Raw genomic sequence first — 24928 nt, 5'->3', positions numbered from 1 at the left:
GCATATGAATAACATGCGCAACGCGCCACTGACTTTAAACTGTTTTTTTTCGGTTAGTGGCGCAATTGTTTTCTAAACCTGTAAAATAGCATGAGGGAACGTTTGCGCCAGAACACGCCTCCTCTTTGCGCTGAACCGCCCCGGGGAGCGCAAGTGTATTTCTTAGTTAACCGACATGCTTCTGTGGAGGGAAAAGTCCGCTTTGCGCGGGTGCAAAATAGGAATGATACATGCGTCCGTGTACAAAGTCAATTGCGCTGGGTGCAAGATAGGGCCCATAGTGTACTGTACATCAAAAACATCATAAGATTATAAATGTCTCTGAGCTTGTATCATTACTTCATAGAAAAGACAAGTTGTTTTAGTAGTATTATATTCTGGCTACTTGGATAATATAAATCTTAAGAGCAACAAAATCTTGTGAATTTGTTAACATTAGAACGAAATAGCCTAACATTGTTGCATCTTGTTTACTCACATTTTGAGGTTTCCAAAAATCATGTGAAAATGTAAGAGACTCTAAAACACTAAAGTTCAGCTATATTAATGAAAATTAAAATAAGAGTCTCTTTAACATCTCACTGTTAATGATTTATCAGCTCAAAGCATTATGGGTAAAATCTCTCAACAGTCTATTCTGAAACATCAACACAGTTTCACTGATGATCCAGACCAAAGAGTAAACCCAGGATAGAGCGTCTGAGTAAATGTGGTCTGGACTGTGTGGATGAGGCTCATTGTGTCAGAGACGCTGTAGAAGGACAGAGTTCCTGCACTGTGATCCACATACACTCCTATTCTTCTGCTGATGGACTTTACAGGGAGAACAGTCTTTATGTTATTATGTAAGAAAGAGTAACTGGAGGAAGAGCAGTCCAAACTCCAGGACTGATCATTACATCCAAATCCACACTCATTACCCCGTCCCTTCCTGCTGATGCTCTTATATGACACTGATATATACACATATTCATCACTGCACTCAATCTCCCAGTAACAGCGTCCACACACACTCTCTCTACACAACACCTGACGCCACTGATCAAATCTGTCTGGATGATCAGGATACGACTGTTGTGTGTTAGTGTAAGTAATCACTCTGTTCCTCTCAGACAGACTGAGGTGTTTATACACTGTGTTCAGATCCAGAGTGAGCTGATGGGAATCTGATGGAGAGAAAACACATCAGAATCACGAATTATGAATCTGTCTGATCTTTTAATGTATCTGAACAATGTATCATCAGTGTCTCAGTACAGCTGATCAGATATCCTGTGCAAATCATCATTTACATGATCAATTATAAAACTCTTCTATCATGTTTATTTCTCCTTCTACAGGAAGAACATGAACACATTCAGTGAGTTTTTCTGCTTGTTTCTCAGTGACTTACATTGTAGGAAGTCGTTCCTGGTCTTGGGATTCATGTTGGTGAATGTGACTGTGGAAATAAACAGACATGAACAGTGTGAAGAGAAATGACAAGATAAAATACATCCATTTCTAAGACGTTTCTAATCTGATATTAGATGATGCAGGACTCATTTCTGAGAACAGAAGAATCTCCAGATGCCTCATATATAAAACACACGTATCGGATTCAATCCTAAATTTAAATTTCAATATAAACATAAGTATTTATTACTTCTAAACCATTAAGGGATGTTTGTGGCTGTTCTGTAGAGTTGATGCACTTGAATTAAAGATGAACTGTGATTTATAAAGTGGGATGTGTTTAGGAAAATTATTTGTGCGCATGTTTTATAAATCATAGGAACATTTCAGAAACTGTTGTACGTTCATATTTCGGATCATTCTCCACACGTCTGTATAAACGAGGCGCAGTACTTTACCTCTATCAGAGATCTTCTTGAGCTCCTCTTTGCAGAAATCCTCCAGTTTGTCTCTCAGCTGACGGACAGATTCTCTCACGCCATCAAAAGAGGAGAGAGAACTGAAGGAAACGTCGGGTTCGTCTGTAGATTCAGGAGGTGCTGAGAGAGACTGGAAACTCTACAGAAAACAGAAATCAAAACTCATCATCTCCACACTTCAGCCAATAACCTGCACTATATCAGATCTGAGCGGCTCTTGTTGACTTCACTTCTCTTCAGTGACTCGCTTCAATCCAGCACTTTCACACAATCAGCACATTCTTCTCATATTCATCATTTAATGCTACAAACTCTTTTCTATTTCACACTTACACTCCTTGTGAAAAAGAAAGTACCGTACTTGTAACAGAAATAATACACTTTAAAAAGTGCAGATTGGCTGTAATGTTTTCAGAAACTTAATTGCATGTTATTTGCAGTTAAATGAATGTGGTTTAGTTTAATGTTTTTATTAAATGCAAATAGCTGAGCTTTAGAGTGTTTTTTTGCCCTGCTTAAGTTAGTCTCATTCTGCTCTCATGAAATGTTTCTCTGTGAGTCTCTTGCTCAAGTCCACTATGATCCAGTTCTTCTAGATCTCTGTTACCTGCAGGAACTGGATGTGATGGTGTGTGTGTGAAAGCTGCTCCAGCTCAGCGTCTCTCCTCCTCAGATCATTGATCTCCTGCTCCAGTCGCTCCAGTCGTCCTTCAGCTCGACTCACTGCAGTCTTTTCCTGATCTCTGATCCGCTGTGTCGCCTCAGAGCGGCTTCTCTCAATGGAGCGGATGATCTCAGTGAAGATCTTCTCACTGTCCTCCACTGCTGTGTGTGCAGAGCGCTGTTACACACACATCACAATCACACAGTGAGTTCAGTGAGTCCAAACTGAGACGTCTCACACTTCTCTTCTTCTCCAGACTCACCTTATGAGACTCCACAGCCTCTCTCAGCTGATGAAGATCTTTCTGTCTCTGCTGGATTCTCTGACGGATCTTCATCTGCGTCTCCTTCAGCTGTTTCTGGAGGACAAACCAATAACAGGGAATGACACATACAACTACTATAATAATGTTTAAAGATCTAGCATTGTAAGTTTATACTGTAGGTTCAAACCACTGATTCATAGTTTCCTGAAATGAGATTATGAATGAATATGAAACTGAAATGTCATCAGTATTTCATCAGTGCCTAGTTTTATATGAATAATTCTGTCATCATTTACTCTCTCTCATGTCGTTCCAAACCTGTATGACTTTCTGTCTATTGTGAGACACAACAGAAGATATTTAGAAGAATGTCTCAGCTGTTTACAGATGCCAAATAAAATATGACGACACAATCCCATTGGTTCTTGTATGTCACATGACTAACACAAGCATCAGTGAAGTTTGATGTTTTTGATGTCATCATATTTGATTTGTGCTGTGTATGAGTTGATCAATGATTTGATTTGTGAATTTGTAAAAAAAAAAAAAAATGCTTTTAAAAGTAGCATTCCTTTAAAAAGTGCATGTAAATAATATACTTAAGTGTGAACTGAACGTAATGTTTACAGACACGTAGTTGCATGTTAATTGCCATACTTTTATTGTTTTTAAAATATAGTTAAAGTGTACTGTTATATGTACCGACTAAAATATACTGTAATAATGTTGTACATTAAAAATATATTAACTTTAAATATATTGAATAACACACTACAGTTGTAATTATAATCAAGTACTTTGGTCAGTCAATACATCAAAATAAGTGCACTTCTTTAAAGCATGACAGAGAGTCACATTGAAATATTACATATTATTATTAAATGCACTTTAAAGTAAAACTTTTACTTACACATTATTACAAAATGTTTTTATCAAGTGAAACCGTCATGAACATTTACTGTCTTCAAGTGCACTTAAGTGGCCTTTCATTTCATTAATATTATATTATCTCCAAGTAAATTTTATAAATATATACTTTTAATTTGAAGTACACTACAAGTGAATGTTAATACAATTAATCGCATTTCTTTTTTAAACCACTAGATGTTAAGATTACTTCTATGTTTTTTATCCTTTTTGGAGCTTGAAACTTTTGAACCTCTTTGACTTTCAATGTATAGAGTAAAACAGACATTCTTCAAAATATCATCTTTACAATCTACAGAAGAAAGTGAGTCAAACAAACACGGTTTGGGACAACATGGGTAAATGAGTGAGTAAATGAAGACACTTTCATTTCTGTGATCAATCGCTCTCTGTTCATACCTGTTTCTCTGTCCTCTGTGCTGCAGTTGATACAGTGTTGTGGTTTTTATGTTCATACTCTTTACACCGCACACAAATGCATTCTTGATCAGTGACACAGAACATTTCTAGCTCTTTATCATGTTTACGGCAGATCATGTCCTGCAGTCGTCCAGTGGCATCAATCACTTTGTGTGGTTTACGAGAGTGATATTCCTCATGACGGTCTAAATGAGTTTGACAGTAAGATTCCTGACACACCAGACAGGACTTGACGGCTTTGTATTTTCTTCCAGTACAGACGTCACACTCCACGTCTCCAGATCCAGCGTAACAGTCAGCAGGAAGTTTAGTCTTCTTCAGTTTCTCCACCATTTCAGCCAGAATGGTGTTTTTACCTAAAGCAGGTCTTGGACTGAAGGTCTGTCTGCACTGAGGGCAGCTGTAGACTCTCTCCTCATCCTCCTGATCCCAGCAGTCTGTAATACAGATCTTACAGTAACTGTGTCCACAGGGAATAGCCACTGGTTCCTTCAGGAGATCCAGACACACTGGACACGTGAACTCATCCTGAGAAAATCTGGCTTCTGCCATTTTACTGTATGAATACAGAGAGACACAAACACACAACAGCTCAAAAATACTCCAGTTTCTGTTTCTCTGAACTGAGGAGCTGAAATAGTTTCCTGGCTCTGTGTTTGAGTGACGTGTGTAAAATAGGCTTGTCTGTAAAGCAGCTTGCTCGTTCACACACACACTTTACTGCTGTCTTTACTGTATGTGTCCTTCAAGTGGAGTCGAAAATATCTTAATTACAAGTTCCTAGCTCATGAATGACAGAGTGAAGATTTATTCACGAATGCATGTGTCTATAAACTGTGTCAAAGTAATGTCAATATGTAAAAAATTGTACAGTTCTAAGATTATACAGATCATGCAATTAGCTAACATAATTTTGGCAGAAACAATGAGCTCATTAACCCTTTCCCTAACCCTTGTTCATGAGTGTAGAAGGGCAGAAAGAAAATGGAGGAAGGATAAATTACAAATCTCTTATTAGCTATTGCAAAATTCCTTAGTCAAATTTCAAGAGGAGGTCGCCTGGCAAAGGTCTAAATATTTTTCAAATTTAATTTCTCAGAATTCCCACTGTCCTAAGCTTTTGTTTTCGACTATAAATTCAGTATTAAATCCTTCCACTGAGATTGGTGTTGCTCAGAGCCCAGAGTTGTGTGAGAAGTTTTGCAGCTTTTTCATAAGCAAAATAATTTGCATTAAATCCCAGATTGTACTGAATCCATCCCAGAAGGTCTGTTTGCGTACGAGTCGAGCTAAATTTTCACACTTCCACCCGATCTCGTATTCTGAACTGTTGAATATAGTGTCCAGTTTAAGATCGGCCACTTGTTCACTTGACATTATACCAACTACATTACTAAAAGAAGTTTTGGATTCAGTTGCACCAAATATTATATCTGTTATCAACAGTTCCTTACAGACAAGTTCTGTTCCATCTTGTTTCAAACGTGCAGTAGTTCATCCGCTGCTCAAAAAAGCAAATCTGGATCCATCTGATCTTCGTAACTACAGACCTATTTCGAAACTGCCATTCTTATCGAAAGTATTGGAGAAAGCTGTTTTAAATCAGTTATCCCCTTACTTAATTGAGAATAATATATTCAATCCATTTCAGTCTGGTTTTAGATCTAAGCATAGCACTGAATCGGCCTTGTTAAGAGTGGTAAACGACTTGTTTGTGGATTCTGGAAATTGTGCAGTTCTGATATTGTTGGATTTAAGTGCAGCTTTTGGTGGATCACTGCATTCTTTTAAACAGGTTAAAAACCGAGGCTGGTATCTGTGATTCAGCCATAGAGTGGTTTGAGTCCTATTTCTCTGAGAGGAGCTTCTCTGTGGAGATGGGTCAGTTTCATTCATCGCCTGCTTCTGTCACGGGTGGAGGGTATACCGCAAGGCTCCATTTTGGGCCCGATTTTATTTTCCCTCTATATGCTCCCTCTTCGTTACATTTTTGAATCTCACAAGGTTCCGTATCACATTTATGCCGATGATACCCAGTTGTACATGTCAATAAAATCTGGGTCTAAGTCCTTGTCTGATTTATTAGCCTGTGTAAATGACACGAAGAGTTGGATGGGTGAAAATTTTCTTCAGTTAAATGAAAACACTGAAGTCATTTTATTTGGCTTCCCCCATTTGGTAGACGGCCTGACCTCTAGTTTAGGAACTCTGCAAGCGAATATCCGCACTCATGTAAAGAACCTGAGTCTTGTTCCCATTAGCCTTGCATGGTCTGGCTCCAGTTTATATCTCAGACCTTATTTGTCCATACTCTCCCCGAAGATCTCTTAGATCATCCTCTGACAAATTATTAACCAGTCCACTGTCTTGCTTGAAATCTAAAGGTGACAGTGTCACGGTGTGGGTGTTGTGTCTTGTGTGGACTTTAGTTATTTCCTGTTCTGTGTCATGTTTTGTAGTCCTTTGTAGTTTTGCCTGCCGAGCCTGTGTCTTCGGACAAGATGGCTGCCGCCGAGACTGTTCACGTCATGTCTGCTGAGCCTGTGTCTTCAGACAAGATGGCCACCACCGAGCCTGTTCAGGTCACGTCTGCTGAGCCTGTGTCTTCGGACAAGATGGCCACCGCCGAGTCTGTGTTTCCGGACAGGATGGCCGCCGCCGAGCCTGTGTTTCAGGGCAAGATGGCTGCCACCGAGCCTGTGTCTCCGGACAAGATGGCCGTCGTCGAGGCTGTGTCTTCGGACAAGATGGCCGCTGCCGAGCCTGGGTCTCTGGACAAGATGAACGCTGGGCCGGTGCCTGTGTCTGTTCCTGAGCCGGTGGCTGTGTCTGTTCCTGAGCCGGTGGTGCCAGTCCCAGTTCCCGAGCCGGTGGTGCCAGTTCCAGTACCCGAGCCGGTGGTGTCTGTTCCGGTTCCTGAGCCGGTGGTGTCGGTTCCTGAGCCGGTGGTGTCTGTTCCAGTGCCTGAGCCGGTGGTGTCTGTTCCAGTGCCTGAGCCGGTGGTGTCTGTTCCAGTGCCTGAGCCGGTGGTGTCTGTTCCAGTTCCTGAGCCGGTGGTGTCTGCTCCAGTTCCTGAGCCGGTGATGTCTGTTCCAGTGCCTGAGTTGGTGTCTGTTCCTGTGCCCTGGCCGCCCGAGGGGTCGTCTCCGCCCTGGCCGCCTGAGGGGAAGTCTCCGCCATGGCCGCCCGACGGGTCGTCTCAGCCCTGGCCGCCCGAGGGAGAGTTTCCGCCGTGGCCGCCAGATGGACTGTCTGCTCCGCCCTGGCCGCCAGATGGACTGTCTGCTCCGCCCTGGCCGCCAGATGGACTGTCTGCTCCGCCCTGGCCGCCAGATGGACTGTCTGCTCCGCCCTGGCCGCCAGATGGACTGTCTGTTCCGCCCTGGCCGCCAGATGGACTGTCTGCTCCGCCCTGGCCACCTGAAGGGTCGTCTTCACCCTGGTCGCCAGATGGACTGCCCGTCCTGCCCTGGTCTGTCCCTCCCGTCCCGCCCTGGTCTGTCCCTCCCGTCCCGCCCTGGTCTGTCCCTCCCGTCCCGCCCTGGTCTGTCCCTCCCGTCCCGCCCTGGTCTGTCCCTTCCGTCCCGCTCTGGTCTAATGGAGCGTCTGGTAGCCGCTCCATAGGGAGGGGGTAATGTCACGGTGTGGGTGTTGTGTCTTGTGTGGACTTTAGTTATTTCCTGTTCTGTGTCATGTTTTGTAGTCCTTTGTAGTTTTTCTAGTTTATTAGTATGTGTCTGTTCCAGTGCCTGAGCCGGTGGTGTCTGTTCCAGTTCCTGAGCCGGTGGTGTCTGCTCCAGTTCCTGAGCCGGTGATGTCTGTTCCAGTGCCTGAGTTGGTGTCTGTTCCTGTGCCCTGGCCGCCCGAGGGGTCGTCTCCGCCCTGGCCGCCCGAGGGGTCGTCTCCGCCCTGGCCGCCCGAGGGGTCGTCTCCGCCCTGGCCGCCTGAGGGGAAGTCTCCGCCATGGCCGCCCGACGGGTCGTCTCAGCCCTGGCCGCCCGAGGGAGAGTTTCCGCCGTGGCCGCCAGATGGACTGTCTGCTCCGCCCTGGCCACCTGAAGGGTCGTCTTCACCCTGGTCGCCAGATGGACTGCCCGTCCCGCCCTGGTCTGTCCCTCCCGTCCCGCCCTGGTCTGTCCCTCCCGTCCCGCTCTGGTCTAATGGAGCGTCTGGTAGCCGCTCCGTAGGGAGGGGGTAATGTCACGGTGTGGGTGTTGTGTCTTGTGTGGACTTTAGTTATTTCCTGTTCTGTGTCATGTTTTGTAGTCCTTTGTAGTTTTTCTAGTTTATTAGTATCCCCAGGTGTCTCTGATTTACCACGCCCCCTTGTTATCTTGTCTAGCTCGTTTGTCCCTGATTATTTAAACCCTGTGTTTCAGCCTTGTCTTTGTGAGTTCTTGTATGTCTTACAGTTTGCTGTAGCACTTTGATGTTGTATGTTGGCTGTTCCTGTTACCGTTCCCGAGTCTCTGTCTGAGTTTGTTTATCTTTTTAGTTACTTTAATAAATTCTGCTGCACTTGGATTCTGCTTCTGCATCTGCTTCAGCCGCATCGTCACAGACAGAGCCTTTTCTGTATTTGGTCCTAAGCTGTGGAATTCGTTACCTCAATTTGTTAGGTTATCTTCTTCCTTATATGCATTTAAGTCATCTCTGAAAACGTGTCTTTTTTCTCAGGCCTTTTCATAATTGTGTATATGTAGTCTTAGTATTTTTGTACGACTGTTATTTTTTTTATGTGTTTTTGTGAAGCACCTTGGTCAGCAGTAATGTTGTTTTAAGGTGCTATATAAATAAAAGTGACCTTGACCTTGACCTTGACCTTTCCTCACCAGAGTCTTTTAAGAAATTGCAACTGCCGGCGTTTTTGATCATTTTTCACAAAACTTTCATGGCCCCCAGAATTTTTTTTGAATGAATATCTGAACATACAATATAATTTATCAACTCTTAAATGTGGGTAAGTTTCATAAAAACAACATTTTAAACAAAAAGCTGAGAAAATTGTGTTTGGTTTCAAAGACAACAACGTGCATAAGCAATGCTTTTATTGCTTCTTCTTTTTTTGCCTGTGTTTTGATCAGGAGATTCTGTCCTCTTTCAATGTTTTTAAATCATGCTGAGTGTTTGTTGCCGCTGTTATCAGTGGCGTAGGGCTACAGTGTTTTCTTACCGAAAAACGATACCTATATTTTCACTGCATTTCTAATTTTTAAATGTATTAGAAGATAAACCAAAAGAATAAACATCATATTAGTTGGCTTAATTTGTTCATCAAATATATATTTCCTTCAGTTATTTTCATGCTTAATTAAGCCTGCTAAAATGCATTATTTGAGCTTCTGTTACTTTCACTGTTCATTCTATTGCTTTATCATATTTTATCTTTCATTTAATAGCACAGCACATATTTAGAGCGACTCCAGAAGGGCTCAGTGCTGAGGATTGGGTCAGTGGTACAAATGTTTAGACATCAGTGAAATATCAATTCTTTATTCCAATTTTGATACTACAAAAACTACCAGCCGAATTTATGTGAATTTAAAACATTAAGACAAGCAGTCAGAAATAAAATAAGAACAAATAATCAAATTACACATATATAGCACAAATAAATACATAGAACAAAGAAAGGCTACAAATGAAATAAAAAGTGTTTTTAGAGCTTTTCGGGTAGATCTAAGGTACAGAAATTTTAATAAAGTTATGAAATGTGAAAAAAACATTGCATATTCTTATATATAAAAGGATCTTTATGTAAAGTTGAAAAGGGTAGCCTAATGGGCTGAAAAATGGGCCCCATGTTGTCCATGGGTAACATAATGGCCCCATGTTAATTGCCCAGATGAATTTCATGTAGAATTGCACTTGGTACTAGGTGGGACCCAAGTGGGCAACATGCACAAGACCCATCTCTGTCCCAGCTTTAACTCAGTCGACATTTGTATGTGGGGCCCATGTGGGTTTGAAATGGGCTGAAAATGGGCTCTGTATGGGATTGTCCACGGGTTACATAATGGCCCCATGCCAACTGCCCACATGGATTTCATATAGGATGGCACTTATAAACAGGTGGGCCCCAACTGGGCTACATGCACAAGACCCATCTTGGTCCCAGTTTATATATTTTGTGGGTACTACAAGGTGGGCTGAAATTAGGGCTGTAAGTGTGTTTGTCCACGGGTTCCATGATGACCCCAGCAATTTACTCATTTAGGTTTTATGCAGGATTTCACAGGGCTTTAGGTGGGGCCCATCTAGGGATCATCTGGGTTCCATCTACAGTAAATGAGTAGCAACACCACACAAACAAGTTAAAGCATTAGAGCACAGTGAGATTGAAATCTTTTCAAATTAAAATTTCATTGAAATTACCCATTATATTATGCTATATTCTGAAAATCCAGAGACAATATTTAAAGAAGCAGATTTATGTCAGATTAAAGAGTATCTCTTTAAAGTTATATAATTGCTCAAATACATACTTTTACCCTGTATTTGACCCAGTCTTTACTGAAAGCTTTGAACATTTGAACAGGAAATAAATTGTGTTAGGGTAAGAATGATGGAAGACCAGGGCGGGATGCAGTTAACAGTCTTTAATGAATAAAGGAAATAGTCCTCAAAGATTAATCAGAACATAAATCACAGGCATTAAACACAGCCCGAACTGAAACTGCCAGATGACTGGATCCTTAGAAAACCAGCATCAACTTCCACGAGGACTGAGGCAGAGGACCAGAGATGCATACGACCAGTATGGGAGCGTGAGACAGCAGAAAGGACGAGCAGCTGAGCGCAGGCACAATACAGGTACTCTGCAAACAGGCACAGCTAGATAATTCACAGTCTGATGGCAGTATTACTCACAGCAGCAATTATCGTGTAACTTCTCACAGACAGGACAGGACAGGACAGGACAGGACAGGACAGGACAGGACAGGACAGGACAGGACAGGACAGGACAGGACAGGACAGGACAGGACAGGACAGGACTAGAAGGCTGACGTGTCTCACGTGAGGTCATTGAATAATCCGACAACAGGACAGGGCTAGGAAGAGAGAATAAGAAGCAGAAACTATCAAGAGGTAAAAGGGAACAGCTGTAAGAGATAATGAGCGGAGGAGTGGATGTGTGTGCGTGACTGTGTCTGCGAGTGAGTGTGTGACCACAAGAGGGAGACAAAGAAAGAGGAAAAGAGACCAGGATCATGACAAATTCGGGACAGTTAGAAGAAGCAGCAACTATACATTTATCAGTACAGCTTACACTGCAGTCATTTGTGCATTCTGGACACTGTCCTCCATCTCTCGTCCCAGACTATTTTGAGAGTTCCCTCTCAGTTTCTTACCAGTTGATCTGTGCAGTCTTCTTAAAAGCCTCTGCAAAACAAATTAGTTTTTTTTTTTAGAGATTATGATTTGAGAGAAATCATGTTACTTGCACGTCACAATACGTTATGAAAGAATAACAACTTTTACTGTTTTAAAAACAGCATTAAACTTCAATTGGAATGGTCATAGTATTGGAATGTCACTGGAAGGGCATTCGGGAAATCAATAGAGAATTACTGTTTATTTATTCAGACTATTCCGATTTCATTTTGTATTAATAAAACCAGTTTATAAAGTATGAATATGTGAAAAAGCATCAATGTTTGAAAGCACTGATACAAGTTAACCATTAAATATATATATATATATATATATATATATATATATATATAAACAAAAATAATAATAATACCGTACATTACTTGTCTCAAGCCTTTTTTGTCATTTTAATATTAGGTAGTTTCTCAGATTCTCAGTCCATGATAGAATGGGCTGACAAAATGATGCATAATTAAAGTATTTAAATTATTTTTTATTGCTAATGATTTATGATTGCTTTTAAAGTAAAAATATAAAAATATTATTCTTTGTGTCTTTGGAAAATAATTGAGGTGATCACAGGTGTGGATGATTCTTAAATTTCCAGTATGGCTCGACTTAAGAGTCAGTTTTAATAACAAGTTAGAATTCAGTTCAAATGAGAATCCCGATTCTTTCAGTGTTTCAGACAGAGATCATGGTTCTGAACAGATCAATTAACAACATAACATGTCATTTACTAGAGGTTCTGACAAATGCTAATTTCTGCAGTCGATTTAAAATGTTTAATCTGAATGAAAAAAAAGTTTGAATGAATGATTTAATGACTAAAATACATGTTTCATTACTGGATGAATCAGCGTTTTTGAACAAATCTCTAGAATGAATGATTAAAGATTCAAGTGTCAAGTGTCTTGCAAAAGTTGATTTGATTACTGTAGATGTCAACGTTGATTTAGAAGGGTTTTTGTTATTTTTTTTCAACAACAAACTGACATTATTTCAACCATATTTCAACGTTGAAGGTCGGTCATGTGCTGGCTGGGTATGTACTCATTTCCCATTAGTGAACTGACTAGGTCCCACATAGGGAGCCCATCTGGGTTTGCCCATGTTGGACCTACTTAGTTGACCCAAGTGGGCGGCCCCAGATAAGATGCCCATTTTGAGCCCATGTCCACTCTGTACCCCTGTCGCCCATTTGTAACCCATATGGGCCCCACATAAACGTGTTGGCTGGGAGTTTATATCTGAAATATAAACTTTTATCTCAGTACTTCTGTGATCATTTGAATTACGAGCTGATGTTGTTGTAATCTTATTTAAGAATATAATAAATGACTGTTGTGTCAATCTAAAATGATCTTCCCACTGATCATTCTGTGAAGTGGTGCAGGACAACGTTGTCCAACAAGTGCTTGTTTCGGACTCATCTGCAGATGCCTTGTTTTGGGCATCTGGGCATCGGTTTTTTTTTTTTTTTTACTGCTTGATTAATTTAAGCAGCACGGAAAGCTTTGTGTTCTCCTTGTCTCCTAATAAGTACCTGAAATACTTAAGTAAATAAGTCTGCTTTTTAAAACAACGGAGAATGGTTAGTTTGTGACAACAGCCAGAAACTGCATATTCGTGCAGTGTGTGCACATCAAAAGATTAAATCAGATTTCAAGCTTGTGATTTATAAATGCACATCAACCCGATGACTTAGCATTCATTTAAAAAATTTAATCAATTAATCAATCAGAATGATTTCATTCTGATCGAACAAAAAATGTCCATGTAAATGTGGGTACTGACAGCACCAATGCAGATATAAATGTTCACTGTGAACTTACTTGACAAAGGTTTAAGACAAATCGTTGCCATTTAGGAAAATATTGCGTGGCTATTTGAATCAAGATCAAAATCTTTCAACAATTTCAGCTCTAATTTCTGATAATATATGTGGCTCTGTATTTCTGATATGTAACATTACACTTAATTCAGAATCCTAATAGTATTAAAGTAGTTCACTTTAAAAATGAAAATTAAACCATGATTTACTCACCCTCAAGCCATCCTAGGTGTATATGACTTTCTTCTTTCAGACAGATATACAATCGGAGTTATATTAATAAACACATTGACACTTCCAAGCTTCATAATGGCAGTGGATTACAACCATTGCAAGCATCAGATTGAAGCTCAATAAAGTGCATCCATCCATTATATAAGAGCTCTATGCGGCTCCGGGGGGTTAATAAAGGCCTTCTGAAGCAAAGCCTGAGTTTTTGTACGAAAAATATTCAAATTTAAAACTTTACAAAGTAAAATAACTTGCTTCCGGGCAAACAAACATACAGATTTCACTTAAGGGTAAAGCGCAACTTATGCGAGTAATGCGACGTACTGCTGATATTTACACTACAGCCATTTGTTAACATTTCCAGTATATTTTCAATTAAAACATTACACTAACATTTTTTTTTTTTATATATAAGACTTGAATAACATACAAATCAAATAACAATTTATCAGTATTAATGGCTGCAGTGATGTACTTTCAGTGAAAAACCTGACCACTTACTATGTCTGTGGTTGAATTTTATCTAATTAACAGAAAAAGTTGATTGTTCAGAGTAATTTTTCTGTACAGAGGAATTATTTTTGTACTAAAAACAAAAGTGATATTGCATAAGATGAAAAACAGATCAGCCATCTTTGCAGCTGTAGAGTACATTTCAAAATAGCATACTAAAATGCATTTTCTTTTGTGTAAACAAAACGCATGCAACAATAAGACTCTAACAAATAACAAAAAAACTGTACTAACAGCTCTCACTGTAAAACTTTTCACTGTAAATTTACAGTAGAATACTGGCAGCTGGGTTGCCAGCCACATACTGTATTTTTACAGAACTAGTACTGTAAACAGCATTTACAGTATTGTACTGTAAAACATTGTACTGTAAATTTACAGTAGAATACTGGCAGCTGGGTTGCCAGCCACATACTGTATTTTTACAGCACTAGTACAGTAAACAGCATTTACAGTACTCCACTGTAATTACCAAATACAGTATATACCACATACTTTTACAATATTAAACTTGTCTACAGCAATAAATTGTATTTTTACAGGGAATACTGCTTTTATTATAATTAAAATATTATACTTTAAGGTTTCATAAGAGTAGTCACACTAGGAAAAAGAAAACAACATTTTCTGGGTTTTAAAACATTTATTTTGGTAAAAAGCAAAGATCAGAAAATTGCCTTCTGTGAACATGTTGGCTGAATTATTATTTTTTAAATGCAATGCAATGCAAAAATGCAATTTTAACACTTAACAACAAACAGGTAACAGTTAGGCTAGCACTTAATTAAAGGGATAGTTCACCCAAAAGTGTAAATTAGCCCATGATTTACTCACCCTCAAGTCATCCTAGGTCTACATGACATTCTTCTTTCAGACGAATACAATCAGAGTTATATTAAAAAAAATGTCCTGGTTCTTCCAAGCTTTATAATGGCAGTGAATTGCTGTTTCTTTTTTGAAGTCCATAAAAGTGCAAACGAAATCCCATTCAAAGTCTGCAAGTTTTCGCAGAAAGTGAGGAAACCTGTAGGCTTACAGTTCTTTTTTTGCACAACTTGGCCAGTTTTCTTTGAAGTTACTTGTCCTTTCTTTGTTTTTGATCCACGTTCAGGATTGATGTCAAGAAAGCGTCTAAAAGGCAGAAAAGAAAGAAAAAAAAACAATGAAATATTATGGACTGAGTTTATATATTTTGACAGAGAGAGACAGCACAAAAGATGTGTAAATAGAAACCAGATATCGGTTTTAACGACTAGTTTGTTTGGATAAAACTGAACAACATGGAAAAAAAAAAATGCAATATTGGATGTTGTGATCAATAACTGATATTTCTTCTGCCCTGGTTAAAATACATCAACTCAATGTGTCTGTTTACAAGCGCACTGTCATAATAAATACTACTAACTAAACTTTTGGAAGTGGGGTTGCCAGATTTAAAGTTTTATTCTACAACTTTTGTCTACTCATCACCCAGCTCATTAACAATATCATCCCCTCATCAGGTCCAATCAGAGTATCAGTGGAAAGGCAGCCATAGACTCTCAGTTTATATAGAGCACACATTGCCAGAATCCAGCCCAAACATTTAGGGTTGGACAGAAATAATTTCACTCAATTGCAAGCCTTGCAATGTTTATTGCATACATGACTACATGATAATGTTAAACATGACATTTACCAGACTAAAATGCATGTTTGCACCCAAAAGTGAAAATTTTGTCATTATTACTCACCCTCAAGACTTTCATTCATCTACGGGACACAAATGAAGATATTTTTGATGAAATCTGAGAGATTTCTGTCCCTCCATTGACATCAATGTCATTGCAACTCTCAAAGCCCAGAAAGGTGGTAAAAACATTGGTAAATAGTACATATAACTACAGTGGTTCAACCTAAATATTATGAAGTGACAAGAATAATAATAATAATAATAATAATAAGCCAATAATAAGCCTACGTTCTGACGTAGAACCCAGAAGCGCTGCACTGGCTTGCACCTTGAAATCTATAACAGGGCACGAACATTCTCGAGCCATCAGGCACTGTTTTGTGTGGATGAGTGGGCCAGAGCGCGTTAAAGGATAACTCTCGCCAAAATGCAACCTAGGGTCTTTTTGTTAATCTACCCGAGGCAAACTTTCGTTTAAAAGCATAATCAGAATGGAAATGCCACTTTTAAGTTTGACCGCATTTTAGTTTTCGGTCAAATTGCCTTTTGAATGAGAGTGCTTGGGGCACTTCTATGATAGCATCAAAAATCGCTATTTTTAAAACACTAAGAAGGCTCAGCACAACATGAAACTTTGCTGGAAGTATCACCAGGGGCTCTACACATGAACTCGAGCATTGAGAACATTGTTTGTGTACACAGAGTTTACTAAAAAGAAAGGTTTTGAACAACTCACTGAAGCTGTGTCCACCGGCATTTTGACGGTCAAAAATAGTCGATCTAATAACTTTATTCTAGAGCTGTTGTAAAGCCTAAACAATCTATGTTACTGTAATTTCCTATTATCACTGTAAAGCTGCTTTGAAACAATCTATATGGTTAAAAGCGCTATATAAATGAAGGTGACTTGACACTGTTTACACTACTTCAACAGTGTTGGAGAATGACGTGAAAGAGAAGAGATTGTTGAATAATGTCGTTATTTTGGGGGGGGTTTTGTGCACAAAAAGTATTCTCGTCGCTTCGTAATATTAAGGTTGCACCACTGTAGTTACATGGATTATTAAAACAATGTTTTTACTACCTTTCTGGGCCTTGAAAGTTGCAAAGATGTTTCTGTCTATGGCTGGTTCAGAAACCTCTCAGATTTCATCAAAAATACCTTAATTTGTGTTCTGAAGATGAACGAAGGTCTTACAGGTTTAGAACAACATGAGGGTGAGTAATTAATGACAGAATTTTCACTAATCATTTAACTGAAAACAACTTGCACTTACATATCTTAAAATATGTGACTGCCACTTCTTTGTCTTAAGATGCACACCAGTAATGTTTTTTTTTTATGATACATTTTTATAAAAGCTGCTTAAATACCCTAATTTTATTAAGGCCTAGACCTGGCTTAAGCTAAGCCCAGTGTGGAAACCAGGGCCATATTGTTGTACCAGTAGTCAGCTTAATAAATACTGTCAAGACAAGTCACAATTCAGTCTAATATTAATATGAATGGCAAATATGCTAATGACTAACCTCTGAACAAACTCAAGGGTGCATGCTGCCTCTTCCTGGTACTGCAAGCTGAACTCATAGGAGGAGGCAAACAGCGCTGCCAGGCCAGTGATGAAGTTAGGCTGTGATCCTTTCACACACACCTTGACCTTCCAAACATAATATCCAGCACTGAAAAAAATAAAATAATAAAAAATAATAATAAATAATATTAATAATTAAAATAACTATTGTGGGTTCCACTGTGATTCAATGTAACTTAGTTGTCTATTTATAGTTCTATGAATTAAATTTCTCACCTAAAAATTTAAATTGATTAGGGTTAGAACAGTAAAACACACTTGCATATTATTTTGCTTGTTTTAAGCATAAACTCACTTAATTTTGACTTATTCTTTCAGAAAACAAGACAGTTTTTACTTGTCTATTAAATGCTTCTTCATGTAAGAATTTTAGATATCTGGACTGGAAACAAGACAAGAACACTAATTAAGAAAAACATATTTTGCAGTGGGGTGAGTATATGATTTTTTTTCATTTTAGGTTAACACTACCCCTTTAATGTTTACATACCAGGAAATAAGTCGTGGACTCTCTGGCAAATGTAGATTGCTGGACATCAGTGTTGCAAATTCCTGAAACAATTTTTAAAAAGGACAGCACAACCATGATCAGCAGAACCAAAACATAAACATATTACAGATTAATGAGATTTGTTGAATAATCTCTACTTATCTGCTTGAATAACACCGTCTAACTTCTATTTGAAGTGTGGGAGTAGTTGTAGGACCATGGCAATCAGGAATACTACATTTGAAAACAGCAACAACGATCACAGAACAGACAGTATTTGATACCATATATTTTTTTTTTTACCACATACATAGACTATAACTGTAATACTTAAAAGCACTCACATTAGCACTCGACCGTCATCAGATTACAAAGCCTGAAACGGAAAAAAAATATATCAAAAGCACGTCATGCAAATAACACAAATTATGTGAAATGTCGAAGTTAACATTAACGTTACTTGGTAAACAGGTGGAACAGTTTGAATGCTTGCGCGGCAAGTAGTAAACCGCGTTCACAAAATCAAACCAAATACGTGGAAACAATGTAGAAATGCGAACGCAAATATATATATATATATATATATATATATATATATATATATATATATATATATATATATATATTGGCTTACTTACCGTATCACTCAGTTGAACAATTTCCCATCTTCTCAAAAAGATGCTATATCTGAAGGATTATTAGAGATTCTTTCATTTATAGTCAAAGATGAAATAGAGTTTCTTGTATAATTTCTTTTTTCAAGAGAAAAGAAATAACTAGTATTTCTTTCCCCTTCCTCGAACTTTTCAGGAGAAACACCCCAGCACTCCCCCCTCTCACCATCATGAACAGCACTGTGGAAGCAGTGGAGTCATTCAGGTTCCTGGGCTCTACCATCTCCCAGGACCTGAAGTGGGCAAATCACATTGACTCCATTGTGAAAAAGGCCCAGCAGAGACTGTACTTCCTTCGCCAGCTGAAGAAGTTCAATCTGCCACAGGAGCTGCTGATCCAGTTCTACTCAGCCGTCATTGAGTCTGTTTTAAGCACTTCCATCACTGTCTGGTTTGGTTCAGCTACCAAATCGGACATCAGGAGACTACAACGGACAGTCCGGACTGCAGAGAGGATTATTGGTGCCCCCCTGCCAACCCTCCAGGACCTGTACTCTTCCAGAGTGAGGAAGAGAGCAGGTAAAATCATCACAGACTCCACTCACCCTGGACATCCCCTGTTTGAACTGTTACCGTCAGGACGGCGACACAGATCACTGGCCACAAGAACATCCAGGCACAGGAACAGTTTCTTTCCACAGGCCATTTCCCTTCTGAACACTTAACATGCCCCCCAAAGCATATGCCTGTAAGTGCAATACTCCCACTGTCTAGTGCAATAAACTCAGGTGATATTTATATCTTATTATTCATACTACTCTAATACTGTAAATATGTTTATAATCTGTAACATGCGCTAGACTCCCACTGTCTAGTGTAATATTCTCTAATTCAGGTGATATTTATATTATTCATACTACTCAAAATACTGTAAATATGTTCATAATCTGTAAATGTTTATTCAGACTAAACCCAACTGTGACCCTACTTTTTTACTTTTATACTATTTTTATTTATTTTTTATATATTTTCATTCTTAGAATTTGTATTACTATGTTCTTGTTGTATTTGTATTTGTATATGTGCACTGGAAGCTTCAGTACCAAGAAAAATTCCTTGTGGGTGCAAGCACACTTGGCAATAAAGCTCTTTCTGATTCTGATTCTGATTCTGATTCTGAACCATTTGGCTCTTGATCTCACATAAGCACCTTTAGCTAATTCTATATACAGATTATCTATTTCTAAATTAAGAAGATATAATTTAGACTTGTCATCTTCGGATAGAGAATTTTGTTTAATTAAAGTATTAAGTTGCTCTGTTATCTCTGTAATCTTCCTAAGTTTATTTTTCTTTAATTCTTTACCTCTTCTCATAGCAATGACTTTAAACTTAAATAACTCCCACTTTTGGACAAAATTTAAATGATTATTGTCAAAAATATTTGCTATCAATTTAACTTGTTCCACAAAACAATTGTCAGAAAGTAGACTGTTGTTAAATTTCCAGTATCCACGAATAATACTACTCTTACACCCATCAAAAAAGATTGATATCAATTTGTGATCTGATAGAGGGGCACAAGTAATTTTTGTTTCTGAAACATGGTTGATTGAGTCATAAGAAATCAACCAGTAATCTATTCTTGATTTTAAAGAAAAGGTGCTATTATTCCAAGTATAGTCACAGCAATTTGGATTCAAATATCTCCACACATCAGAAACTTGTAATATGTCAGTTATAAAATCAAATAAATCTGAAATTCGTGAACTATGTTTGGGTGGAAAGCGGTCAACAGAATCGTCTGGAGCATCGTTGAAATCACCACCAATAATTACATATCCTTCCTTATACTTCTTCTTTAAACCTGTTATTGTATCACAAATCTTCTTAAACATTTCTAAATTGTGTACTCGAGTATTAAATCCATAGACATTGCAAATTATTAAAGTGGAATTGTCCAGTTTAACAGTCAGTATAATCCATCTTCCAATATCTGAACGAATAGACTCCAAAACATTGCCTTTGAATTTGTTAAAGAAAATTGCGACACCTGCTGAGTGATTGGATCCATGACTAAAAATTGCATAATCTCCCCATTGGGTTTTCCAAAAATTCGAATCAGAGTCACAAGAATGAGTCTCTTGAAAAAAAAGTATTTGAGCTTCTGTATGTCTTCCAAAAAGAAATATAACTTTTCTTTTAACAGCATCACGAATGCCTCGAACATTTAAAGAAATTAACTTGAACTTACCAAACTTGTAATCAGCCGTTACAAAAATGTAACTAATTAACCAGCATAGAACAAGTACCTTTGGAGAAAGTGAAAACTGAGAAAGCATGAAACATTACATCAATCGCAACACTTGCGTTGACCCCGATATGTATCCATAACTGCTGACGGGCACCATCCGCTCAGGTAATGTCAGGAACACTGATGCGCACCTCTTCAATGTAGGCAAATCCTCCTCGAAAGCCGGCCTTCTTACCCTCTTCTCTCGCACGTTTCACCAGTGGCCATGCTTTTTTTCTTGCCGCTCGTTCTTCCGAAGACAGATCTTCTTTGATGTGTAGCCCGTTTTCCTTCAGATAGTGGTTGTCTTTGGCATCTCTCCACACTGTATCTCGATAAAGATGCATGGCGAACTGAATAATTATCACTCTGGGGCGACCATCACTTCTTCCTTGTCCCAGTCTATGAACCGAATCCACGACATCTGGAAGTTTGTGCGCGATCTTTGGAGACACTTTGGAGAGGATCTTGATAACAAAACCTTGTCCGGATTATTTTCCTTTACCCCGTAAATCCTGAGATCCCATCTTCTTTTATAGTTCTGCATCCCCATACACACCTCCTTCAGTTGCTTATTTTCTTGCTGCAACCCAACAACATTTTTTTCGTGTTTCAGAATCTTCTCTTTGTGGGACATGCTCTCACGTAACAGATCACTTACGGTGGTAGAAAGAGAGGTAATCGAAGAAGCCGTACTTTCCAAGACCTTCTCCATGGACTCAACTCTCTGAAATGTGCCGTCACACTTCGATGTAAGTTCAGCGACAGCATTAATGAGTGAATGAATTTTATTATCAATGTTCATCTTTAATTTCCCCTTTTTTCCCGGTGGACTTTTACTCGGAGTGCATGGAAAAGATGTCGCCAATTCTTCTTCTGTGTCCATCTCGTCGACACTTTTGCATTTGTCAGTCGCCATGTCTGTATTAAACTGAGTCTTATCTCTGTTTCTTTTCTTACCCATATGGGCCTGACAAACCACACAGTAGAAGAAGAACAACTAAACTAATAATCGATCAAATTTATCTGGGTTTTCAGAAGTAGTTTCATGTTAATCTCTTAGTTGCCTGACGACACGCTCAAAACGTGTCTGCACAGATGAACGCCATCTTGCCCCCCCCCCCCATCCGTCTTCATGTAACGTTAACATCGTCCAACGTTTCTGCTGCGTCACAGGCAACTAATGTTTGAAACACGAACCGAAGCTCACAAAAGCTTAAAAATTGCTCACAGATTCGCAGACACTGTTTATCTTGATAACAGGAATGATTATTCTGTTCAGTTGAATCCCGCTGACAAATCAAGTTTGCCTGTAGTAGCTACTGTCTGCGAAAGAAATCAATCCCACAATGCAATGCTTGTACAGTATGATACTGTATTACGAATTTTTCGGGATGAAAACAGAAATGTGCTGTATATTTACAGCTGTTCTGTAAAAGATACAGCCTAATCCTGTATTATGGAAATACAGTACAATTCTGTAAGAAATTCGCTGTACATTTACAGTAAAGGGTTACAGTGATGGTGATGTGCTTTAAATGAGAAAATCTGACCACTTACTGGAAAATGGCAAATTTATTTGAAAAGTAAATTCAATGTTATGGAAATCAAATGTAAAACATATTAATAATATAGGGGCCATTTAAATGGAATGTTATCCAAAGACGGCATGCTGTTCTTTTCCCCATGGAACACAAAAAATAATCACATAGATTGTTACCAACAAGTTTATAATAACTACAGACTGTCAAGTTCCAGTTCCAAAAGTAATTATTATGACTATGAACTATTCAGCAGCATCAAATTCACAGGATGTCCATTTCAAAGTATTCACTGGACAGAATGTTATCAATCTCTGTGCGGAGGTCTGGGTAAGAACTGTAAGTATATGGTAAATCATGAGTAGCTCCACTAGTATGAGCAACTGGTCTTCTGCTGAGGCCAGATTCAACATTGAAGCTTACCTTGATTTGATCAACACATATGACAGAAGAACCAGAACAGAAGCGTAGACATTTTTCTGCTTTGCTTTGGTCAGCATTTCTGACATAACGTTGCAGAGGATTGAATACCATCTGTTCTTTCTGAGAGCGAATCACCTGTGTTGTTTGAAGTAGCTGTGCCACTTTTTTGCCAGTGGCCTTCTTTGTGCCATAGAGAGACAGGAGACTTTCCTGGTCTGGCACATTCAGCAGTGCAAATGGCATGGTTTTGGAGAAGCAATCTATTATATATTTGGGCTCTTGAAGAATTGCTTTATGAGCCATTGTTTGTATGGCAGAGCCCATTCTTGTGAAGAGGTCAAGCAAATCCTCTTCATCACATTCCTCCAGTGTGCCCTGATGAGCTTTTTTTAACAGCAGATCGTTCAGTTGAAGAGAGGTAGTTGTGGATAGATGACATCAGGACATCATCCCTGATTGAGTCAATTCCATGCATGCTAAAATGAAAGCACTGGAAAGCCTCACTGGCAGTTCACCGAGGTCAAGTAATCCTTTTACCCAGATCCTTCCTTCTGCCTCCCATTCAGCTTCAGAGAAGTCTGGCCTTAGTCTAGGAACACGCTCATCTTCCCCTTCACACTGTTCAAGGAACTGATCCCAGAATGCAGTGTAAACTTCTCTGGACACTCCAGCATCATCTCCAGCATTCTCATTTACAAATCCCATGAATTTGTATCCATGAACACAGCCAAAATATCTTCTACAACCTTTACCCCGTGTATTAAAGCATGCACATCTTTTGGATTTGCTGAGTTTCCAGATGAAATTGTAGGAGAAAGATGGTTTCTTCAATGCGATGGCAGATCTTCTGGTGCTGAAGGCGTTTCGCTACCCATCTAGAAAAAGGTAAAAACCATTTAGAACTATTATTTGTATTATTACATTTTCAAACCAAGATTTTCTTTTGTGTCACTGTAAAGCACATTTATATATAATTACGACAAATTACAAAGTAATCAACTTTTAAAATATACTGTGTATCAAAATTATAATTACACTTGTTCTCAATTGCTTTGGCACAAATCAGACTTAACATTCTCAGAACTGTAATTTCAATTGTCATAACTGTTTGCTGGACCATCAGAACTCTACAGTATATTGCATGTCTGCAAAATGTAGTTACTTACCCAAAACATTTACAGTTTTTCTCAATCGCTTTGGCTCAATTCTCAAATTAGACTTTTTTTTTTCCCTCAAAACAATAAGTTGGCTTGTTCATCAAAACTGATAATTCGTTACATTTATACAGCGCTTTTCTGGGCACTCAGTAAAGTGCTTTACATGGAAGGGGGAATCTCCTCAACCACCTCCAGCTTTACAGTGATAATAGGAAATTAAAGTAACAGAGATTGTTTTGGCTTTACAGCAGCTCTAGAATAAAGTTATTGTCCAGCTAAAGTTAGTTTTGATTAACTTCCGTCGCAATGATCATTAGTTATGAACTTAAGGGCCGCTAACACGACACCGTTCTAACAGAAAACCCTTAACGTGCTCCGGCCCGCTCACCCGCACAACAACAGCGCCTGGCGGCTCGAGAACGCAAACCTTGCATTAATAAAATAAATAAAATAAAATAATAAAATAAAAGTGTTTTTGTCATTATGTGAGCCACACTGGTCAAAATGTTTCAATGTTTTTTTATTTGTTATAAACATTATATACATAAATATTTTATTATAAACAGTAGCCTATATATTTTTTTCTATCTATTTTTTTATTGTCATTGACTGCTTTATATACTATACAATAATGTCAGTTTTGTCTCGCTGAATGTTCTTGTGTATCACACTGAGCTTTTTAGGTACATTTACAGATAAATGTACTGTATGAATACAAATATTCATTTTATTTTTGTGTACTACAGTATTGACATTTCCAAGTCAGTTTTTACAATTTGTATTCATACAGTATATTTATTTCTGCAGAAATGTGTTACATGTAAACTGAAGATTCACAGTTGCTTGTTCATTTTTAAACACTCTATTATGTCTTTCTCTTCAACGACATGCAACTGTGAATTCAGTTTACATATAACACATTTCTACAGAAGTTACTGTACTGTATAAAGACATGCATTTATACAGTTAAGGGATGTTCCAACAGACATTACAAACATTCCATCTCAAAAATATTTATGGAATATCACACATCTGACAGATTTT

The 24928-nt window shown here is 38.6% G+C and overlaps 1 protein-coding gene across 1 annotated transcript; it reads right to left on the bottom strand.

The window, feature by feature from the left end:
• Positions 1-293: 293 nt before the first annotated feature.
• Positions 294-4740, bottom strand: LOC311286509 (tripartite motif-containing protein 16-like). The gene is made up of 6 exons (XM_084402721.1): positions 4130-4740; positions 2801-2896; positions 2482-2715; positions 1854-2013; positions 1394-1441; positions 294-1166 (listed from the first exon to the last, which is right to left on the bottom strand). The coding sequence occupies exons 1-6, from the start codon at positions 4700-4702 to the stop codon at positions 646-648; spliced, it is 1632 nt and encodes a 543-aa protein (XP_084258847.1). The 5' UTR covers positions 4703-4740; the 3' UTR covers positions 294-645.
• Positions 4741-24928: the final 20188 nt, after the last annotated feature.

Source organism: Rutilus rutilus, assembly GCF_951802725.1.
Source record: "Rutilus rutilus genome assembly, chromosome: 1".
Taxonomy (NCBI): Eukaryota; Metazoa; Chordata; class Actinopteri; order Cypriniformes; family Leuciscidae; genus Rutilus; species Rutilus rutilus.
The sequence above is the reverse complement of the archived record's forward strand: the minus strand, read 5'-3'. Positions and strand labels throughout refer to the sequence as shown.